Source organism: Aquila chrysaetos, chromosome 8, assembly GCF_900496995.4.
Source record: "Aquila chrysaetos chrysaetos chromosome 8, bAquChr1.4, whole genome shotgun sequence".
In the NCBI taxonomy this organism is placed as follows: Eukaryota; Metazoa; Chordata; class Aves; order Accipitriformes; family Accipitridae; genus Aquila; species Aquila chrysaetos.
This window is the reverse complement of record NC_044011.1, coordinates 6,556,539-6,565,086: the sequence shown is the minus strand read 5'-3', so window position 1 is coordinate 6,565,086 and position 8,548 is coordinate 6,556,539. Positions and strand designations below refer to the sequence as shown.

The window sequence follows — 8,548 nt, the reverse complement described above, 5'->3', positions numbered from 1 at the left end:
GGTGGGTGGGAAGGTGAGGAGGAGGCGGCTCTGGGCTCTCGCCAAGGTGATTTCTCCTACCATCCCCTCCTTCCATCCTCACGGCCATCTTCTGTCCGAGCCTTCTCCCCCAGCAGAGCTCCATCCAGAGCAAGAGGAGCTGCCTTGAGTGCTTGTGGGGCTGCTGACCTCCCAGGGCCTCCTGCAGCACTGGGGTCCTCCCATGAAGACAGCACAAGTTGGGATCACCACCTGTAGGGCATGCTCGGAGGCCAAGGGGAATATTTCTGGGCAGAGATGCAGCAAGGGAAGGGCTGATGGTCACTGCCTGTGGAGTAGCCAGAGATGTTGTCCTCAGCGCCAAGGGACAGGGACTGAAGGAGGCCAACAGACAGTGTGTCCTGCCCTCCCAGTCCTCCAGGAATGAGAAAGGGTCCGCCTGCTCACCCATTTGTTCCCTCCCAGCATAGCTCCGTTCTCCCTGGACAGCTTTAGAGAGCATTCAGAGAGGAAAGGACCACACAGAGCCAGAGCCTGGGATGCAGCAGAGTTTAATGAGTCTAAAGAGGGAAACAAGATGTTTCTGAGAGGAGGCCACAGTGAAAGGATCGCCACGGGTGGCCAAGTGTCAGGGCCCCACAGAGGGAAAGGGGCAGGCAGGTCCCCCCAAGCTGCCTTTGGTGGGCCTCAAGGCTGAGGGGAGCAGAAAACAAGAAAGGGAAAGGAGGGAAAGGAGAGAGTGGAGGAAGGGAATGAGAGGCATTGGCCATGTTTTTGGAGAGCCCAGGCCGGCCTTTTCCAAAGGGTTGACACCCTTTGCAAGAGGAGTGGGGCATGCTAAGGCCCTCTCCAAGCAAGGGTCACGATCTCCGTTGTTTGGTCTGGCATCGTCTTCTGGGTTCCTGGGGCTCTTTGTCTGGGCTGTCAGCAGTGGCTTTAGCAGGGGGAGCACCTTCTGCTGCCACAGTAGCGGCTGGTGATGCAGGAGAGGTCACAGCACCCGGAGCTGATGGGGACTCCGTTACTGCTGAGGATGCTGCCAACGGCAGCGGAGGTGGAGGAGCCCACGGCAGTGTTCTGCGGGAAGGAGCTGAGGATGGGGCCAGGCAGAATCACCACCACGGGAGAGGGCTCGATGACAACGGTGGAAGGCTGGCACTGCCTGACACAGGGCTCATTGCAGCTGTTGGCCAGCGGGGTTGGGCCGCAGGGCTGGCAGGGCTGGCAGGGCTGGCACTTGTCGGAGCAGGACATGTCTCGGGGCTGGTGGTTCACCTGGGAGAGAGGCCAGGGAGGAAGCAGAGCACAGGGACACCTGAGGAACAGCCTGCAACCCCACCAAAAGGAAGCCAAGGCACCTGCTGGGTGGGGAGGTAGAGGCTGTGCAGGGGGGAACAAGGGCTTCTTTGCCTGAGCTCAGCCGAGTCCTTCGCATAGCAGGAAGGCCCAGCAATGCTCCTTCCTAGCCTGTAGTCAAAAAGCTACCTCAGCCCAGCCTCAGACTCTCTCCGTGACAGACCATCTCTCCTTTGCCCTCTCCACTGACCACGATCTTAGAGCCCTGACATAAGACCAAGAAGCTGGTAGCAGCTGCGTTGTTCTTGAAGGCTCGATCTTTTTCTGGAGGAGGAGGAGGATGAGGAGAAGGAGGAGGAGGAGAAGGACGAGGAGGAGGAGGAGGAGGAGGAGAAGGAGGAGGAGGAGGGGAAAAGGGGGTTCCAACTCACCTGGTTCCTAAGGAGAAGGAGGTGACAGAAGTGGTTGAGAGAGCGACCAGTTGGGCTGGCTTTTATACCGGCCTCACACTGCCTCAGGGCCCAAAGGCAGTTCTGCATAAGCAACAATTTTCCTGCATGCTCCTAATGAACGGAAACATCCCAGGTAATGACATGGGATGTGCTGCTGTTTGCCTCTACGCTGCCTTTGTATTTCCCGGTTTATGTCATGCCCATTCCATCACAGAAGCTTCTGTTGAGTGCTGGGATGAGAAGTCCCAGGATTTCCAGGTCAAAGATGCATCACAGTGGGCAGGAGACAGGGACTAAGTGCCAGAAGAGTCCAGTGGAGGCAGGTGATGTCAGTCTGGGGCACTCTGGTGGGCTTTTTATGGTCCTGCTGACAGGGAGGGCCCTAGCTGCTCCCAGCCCTCCAATCCTTGGCTCCTCACCCAAGGGCTCCTGTCAGTATGTGCCCTGTGCTCTTTCCTTCCCACCCGGCTCAGTCTAACAGTCAGCGGCTGTTGTCTTCCCAGGCAGGCGTGCTGCACTTCAGGTTTTCAACTCTCTTTCACCTTAAGCTGCCCTCAGGAGGAAGCTGCCAACCACTTTGGCCTCCTCCTCTCTCTGGACAGTCCCTGAGACTCCTCTAGCTATGCTGCCTGTGCATCTGTCCTGCTCAGAGTGCCCCGTCCCTGCTCTGGCAGGGAGGTCCCCAACAGCGCCTCAGTCACATCCCTTCCTATTGCCTCTGCTCCCATGTGCTTATCAGCAGCAACGTGCGTGGGCGTGTGATTGTGTACCAGTCTGTGGGATTACCTGCATGCACACCTATGCTTGTGCGTACACCCAGCTGTATGCCTCTGGCGAGATCGTGTTTCTGTGTACTTGTGTATTTTTTTGCACAGGTGTGAGTACTTGCATGCAACTACATGTGCCTGTGTCCTTATGCACGTATGCCTGACTCTGTGCATCTGTGTATATTGTTGTGCACGCTTGTTGGACACGTGTGAATGCATGCGTGTGTGTACATAGTTGTGCCTGACCTCACGCCCAGGCCTAACCATTCCAAGGCCTGTAGTGACATCCCTCCACGACAGTGCCAGGCACTGACACAGTCTCAGCCCCTCGTTGTCTGAGGGGTCACAGACAGGGTCACAGCACTCCGGTCTCACTGAGGAGAACCCTGGCCAACTCTTTCCATGCTGCCTCCAGGCAGCCTCGGGGGGCTGTGCTGCTTCCCAGCGTCCTCACTCCTGACTCATGTAAAAGCTTTGAGGTTACAGGATTCTGTTGGTCTGCGGTGATGGGGGAGCCCTCTGCCCCAGGTGGCCCTTGCCCAGAGACAGGAGCTATGGGAAAAGGAATGAGAGCCTGGGGAGCCTGGGAGGAGGAAGTTGGTAAACATCAGGCCTTGGGCCAAGGGCTCCAGAAAACAGCACCAACACTGGAAAGGGCCGAGGATCCACACCACCAGCAGCCCTAGAAGAATCCAGCAGTGGCATAAGCTCCCTCTTCAAGCCTGAAATGTGACAGTGCCTGGAAACAATGGTTCCCAACCATTTGACCTTAGCTGAGATGCAGGAGACCTAGCTTGAGGGCCCCATGGCCGGGGGAAGGAGAAAGGAAATCCAGCATCACCTAGGATGATTCCATACATTAGGAGCATGCAGGAAAATTCTTGCTTATGCAACAAATGGGTAGGCAGGTCAGAACAGCCCGTGCTCCCTCTTTGCAGCTCACGGCAAGGGCAATCCCATCCTGGGGTGCGGGGAAAGAACAGTTCCGTGGCAGAAGCTCTCTCACCACCTCCTCCTTTTCCCTCAGGCCACTAACCCCAGAGCCTCACAGAAACAGCATCTTCATTTGCAGATCTCTGGGTGCATAGTGGAAATAGGGGTGCCCAGGGAGAAGGGAGGGCCCTACCCGCAGAGCCCAGCCTTGCACAGAAGGGCCTCCTGCCTGGATGCCAAGAGAGGAGAACTGTACGGTGCCCCACGTCCTAGCTTCCTCCTCTCCTGAAGCCTAGAGCTCATGGGGAACAGCCTTTGGTGCTTGAACCTCAGAAATTTGGGACTACAAAGACACCTGAGACCTTCTGCACTGACCCATCTGTGAAACACCGAGAGTGGATGGGCCGGACAAGAGAGGCAATGAGGGACGGAGTGTTGGGGAAAGAAAAGCTGTAAACCTGTCCCTAGTTCCCAGGTACACAAGCACAAAGGCCAGCTGACAGCATTGCCCAGCGTCCTCTGAGGGCAGCAACAGCGGGAGAAAGAGACTGCTCCTGATGGCACAAGATTCAAGGAGAAAAAAAAGCATGCGAATGACAAACAGTCATGGCACCTCTAGCTGCCATAACTGGTGTGAAACTAAAAAGACCTTGGCTGGCTTCCAGACACCCACCCAGCTGCTTTCTCACTCTCCCTCCTCAACAGGACAGGAGGAGAAAGTAAGGTGAAAAAGGTCCCAGGTCGAGATAAAGACAGAGGGATTACTTACCGATCACCATCACAGGCAAAACCAGGCTTGACTTGGGGAAGATTCATTCACCTTATTGCCAATTTAAAGTACAGCAGGATGGTGAGAAACAGCAAAAAACCCCCTTAAAACGCCTTTATCCCATCCCCACCTCTTTTTCACACCCTCAACTTCCCTCCTTCATTCACAGCTCTTCTACTTCCTCCACCCTTGAGCACCACAGTGGGATGCAGAATGGGGGACTGTGGTCAGTACACAACTGTTCCTTCCTGCTGCTCTTTCCTCCTCACATTTTCTTTGGCTGTAGCATGAGCCCTTCCCATAGGCTGCAGTATTTCAAGACTGGCTGCAGCGTGGATTGTGTCTACGGGCTGCTGTCCTTCTGGATAAGACTGCTTCAGCGTGGGTCCTCCAGGAGCCACAGCTCCTGCCAGGAGCCTGCTTCAGCATGGGCTCTGCTCGGACCACAGTTCCTGCCCGGGATATCCACCTGGTCTGGGGAGGCATCCTCCATGGGCTGCTGTGTGGGTATCCGCTCCACCATGGTCTTTCCCTTGGGCTGCCTGGGAATCTCTGCACCATTGCCTGGAGCACCTCCTCCTCCTCCCTCCTCTCTGGCCTTGGTGTTTACAGGATTGTTTCTCACAATTTCCTTTGCTCCATTCCTCACTGCCTGTGCAGTGTTTTGCCCTTCCTTAAATACGTTTTCACCGAGGCACCACCAGCGTTGCTACTGGGCTCAGCATTGGGCAGCAGCGAGTCCCTTTTGGAGCCAATTGCATCTGACGCTGTCGGACATGGGGGTAGCTGCTGGACTCTTCCCACAGAGGCCACCCTTGCAACCTTGTCCCCCAGCTACTGAACGCTTGCCACGTAAACCCAATAGATAGAGTGGGTCCAACAGAGAGTGAAGCACAACTAGATGGATAGGAATTTCCACAGAAGAGAACCATTCCAGGCTTCAGCAAGGGACAGAAGTAACTGTGAATAACCTCAAGAAAAACGCTATTGCTGGTCACGCTTTACGATTTGGAAAGGAATGCTCCAAAACCACAGCCATCTAATGTCCCTGGTAAATCTTTCTGAATGCCTTTATCAAGCGGCGTGGATGGAACTAGTTATGGTGGTTTCCTTATCTTTCTTATCATCAGATCTTCACGGCTGTGTTTCCCCTGCTCCCTGCACCTCTTTGAAACCCCATGGCACTTTCCCAAAGCATTCTGCCTGGCAGGTCCCTGAGGGGACAGAAACCTGCTCTGACGGCGTGCAGGGTTGCAGTTTTGCCTTCTGTTTTGCACAGCCACTGCCCACTCCAGACATGAGAGCTACCCCAGCTTTTCTCCCAAACCCCGATAAGATCATGCGTCTGCAAGTGTGCGCAGACTTTGAGGTTGTCCTGCTCGTGTTCTGGCTCAGGCTCTTGTCTTACATGTGCCTGGGGTCAGGCTGGAAAGGCAAGTCAGTGAGTCCAGGTCAGCATGATAGTCATCAGGGTGCAGCAATGTCCAGCAATCACCAGGTGCGTTCACAGAGGCGAGGCAGGTCTCAGGTGAAGCTGGGAAGTCACCCGCATGTCAGGGTCCAGACTGAGATCAGCGTGGTCCATGGCCCGATACAGGCACAGATGTGTCACAGCTGGAGCTGTAACTCAGGTTGGGGCCGAGCACTAGGACTTAAGCTTGAAAGCTGCTCCCATGGGAAGAGGAGGTGGCAGTGGCTGAAGCCTCCCAGCAGCAACGTCTGGCAATGATCTCAGCGAGGTCAACGAAGGGGAGCGGGTAGACCTCAGTTACACTACCGCTAAGCTGGATCGGAGGCAAGGCAGACTAAGATGGAGGATGCACGTGTGCTCAGGCATGCCTGCATGGAACCCTCAAAAGTCTGTACGCTCACGTAAAGCACATCATCAGCTGGGGGACCCTGCTGAGGAGATGCTCAGGACCACACTGGCAGGACAGGGCTCAAGTACCCTGGGGAAGGACCAGGCCCCAGACACCCTCCTGGCGTTGCCTGACGACCTGCAGGGTCTGCCACAGGGAGGGGATGAGGCAAATGAGCCCAGCAAAACTGTCCTGAGAGCACTGTTACTGTTGCAGTGGGGACAGACACTCCCAGCAGAAGCCCACCTGCGTGCAACAATGAGCGACCAGCGGAGAGAGGTGGGGGAAGCAAGAGAAAAGGATGTGGCACGTCCTCTCCCATGAGAGTCCCTGGGCGTGCGGACGAGAAGCACGAGCGTGCTGCCCATTTCCTGACAACTTTGCCACAAACAAGCCCACAGGAATGACCCAGGTGTACATCACCTGCCTGCACGGGACCCCTCCAGCGCTTGAGCTGAGTCTTCTGCCTGCGCTGACGTCTGTCTGCCCCAGAAATCCTTGGGCCTCTCATCCCAGCACTTACAGAAGCCTTCATAGGGGAAAGCACGTGGCATAAGCCAGGAAATGAAAAGGCAGCAGTGCAGGAAACCGGGACACAGCCCATACCATTAGCTGGGATGGTTTGCATTTGACATGAGCTTGTCAGGAAATTATTACTTCCACAACGGGTGCCTGCGGGCCTGAGGCAGTGCAGGACTGCTATAAAAGGCAGCCCGACGCTCTGCTCTCTCATCCACTTCTCTCGCCTCCTTCTCCTTGGGACTCAGGTGAGTGTGAAGCCTCTTCTCGTCCTCCTTCAAGATCAGGCCTTTCCTCGATGTATGTCTCAGCTGCTATGGGCTGTCCTAGCCCGGGGCTGGGAGCTGCTTCTCATGGCAGAGGGAAGGGGGAGAGAAGGTCTTCTGCAGAGAGAGGCTGGGACTTAGTTGAGGTGGCTCCTGGCCTTGGAGCTGGGCAGCGTATGCTGAGCCAGGAGGTGCCTTGGCTCCACTCTGGATGGGTGCAGTGCTGCTTCTCATGTGTCCCCGTGCTCTGCTTCCGCTCCCCCGTCTCCCAGGTGCACCTCCAGCCCCGAGACATGTCCTGCTACGACCAGTGCCAGCCCTGCCGGCCCTGCGGCCCGACCCCGCTGGCCAACAGCTGCAACGAGCCCTGTGTCAGGCAGTGCCAGAACTCCACCGTCGTCATCGAGCCCTCCCCCGTGGTGGTGACCCTGCCCGGCCCCATCCTCAGCTCCTTCCCGCAGAACACCGTTGTGGGCTCCTCCACCTCCGCTGCCGTTGGCAGCATCCTCAGCAGTAACGGAGTCCCCATCAACTCCGGGTGCTGTGACCTCTCCTGCATCACCAGCCGCTACTGTGGCAGCAGATGTCCACCCTGCTAAAGCTGCTGGCAACGTCCTCGGGCAAGAACCTCAATAACATGGTGCTCGCCAGAAGATAGGAGCTTTGGGGCATTGTTTCCCTCTTCCAGTCTCCACTCTGTCTTTTTCTTTTGCTGTCGGCGTCTCGCAGTGCCAGCCTAGCGGGGACCTGTTGGCCTGCGTCCCTGCGCAGGGCAGGCAGACGGACACCCTGCAGGAGCTCCACTGCATCTTAGTGGCTGCCCCTGGTGCTCCCTGTGAGCCACCTCCTTTTTCTTCTTTAGACTCATTAAAGTTGTGCTGCATCCCAGCCTGGGCCTCCGAGTCCTCCTTCCTTCTGAGGCAACCCTTCCAGTCTGCTCAGGGAAAAAGGTGGAGGAAGGGGAGGGTGGGGGTCCCTGCGGTGGATTTTGTCACTTGGCAACACGGTAAATTAATTTCATGGTTTCATGAATGAACTGGTTGTAACTGCTTCCGAGGGATGCTCAGCTTAGTGGGTGTCTCATCCTTAGCTCCTTTGGGCAAAGACATTGGCAGCTCTCGCCAAGTGTTGTCTCCTCTTCCCCATCACACTTGATGAAATCTCTACCCACGGTCTACCTTCCTACTAACAGGCACCTTGGGCATTTGAAGTAGGCAATTAAGAATGAGGCAATCAAGAAACCAATGCACCCAGGGATTACCACACAGACAATGAGTGGCAACGGGAGTCAGCCATTTCACGGCAATGGTCAGTTCCAGCAAACCAGAAATGTCAGTCGGAAGGCTGCCAGGTCCTCCCTGCTCTGGTGCACTACCCACACCTCAGCTCAGGCATGGTGACCTTCATCTGGGGTAAATGGGTTCTGCCAGTCAGCCACAGGGGCTGGTTTTGTCCCTCTGACAGCAACAGAAATCACAGATTTAACCCACCACAGCTTTGTTCCTTCACTCTTGTCTGGGCAGCCGATTCCTTCTGGTCACGTACTGGGCCACGGTACAGGAGAACAAGCCGCTGGTAAGTGATCTCATTCCCCTGGGCTTCCAGACCTCTCACGGTGGGCAAATGGCCCACGTGCCATTATCTTCTCCATGTATCTTGTAAACTCTGGTGGAGAATGGCCTCCTCACTGTCACTGCGTGGACCAATC

The 8,548-nt window shown here is 56.0% G+C and overlaps 1 protein-coding gene and 1 pseudogene across 1 annotated transcript; one reads left to right on the top strand and one right to left on the bottom strand.

Moving 5' to 3' along the window:
- Positions 1-518: 518 nt before the first annotated feature.
- Positions 519-1,814, bottom strand: LOC115344784 (feather keratin Cos2-3-like). The gene is made up of 2 exons (XM_030022716.2): positions 1,707-1,814; positions 519-1,254 (listed from the first exon to the last, which is right to left on the bottom strand). The coding sequence occupies exons 1-2, from the start codon at positions 1,812-1,814 to the stop codon at positions 916-918; spliced, it is 447 nt and encodes a 148-aa protein (XP_029878576.2). The 3' UTR covers positions 519-915.
- A 4,934-nt stretch (positions 1,815-6,748) lies between these two features.
- On the top strand, positions 6,749-7,663 carry LOC115344783 (annotated as a pseudogene).
- Positions 7,664-8,548: the final 885 nt, after the last annotated feature.

Coding starts and splice junctions, on each gene's coding strand:
- LOC115344784 (XM_030022716.2), bottom strand. CDS start 1,814: ATGCAGAACTGCCTTTGGGCCCTGAGGCAGTGTGAGGCCGGTATAAAA. Junction 1,255..1,706: donor TCCTTCTCCTTAGGAACCAG/GTGAGTTGGAAC, acceptor CCTCTCTCCCAG/GTGAACCACCAGCCCCGAGA.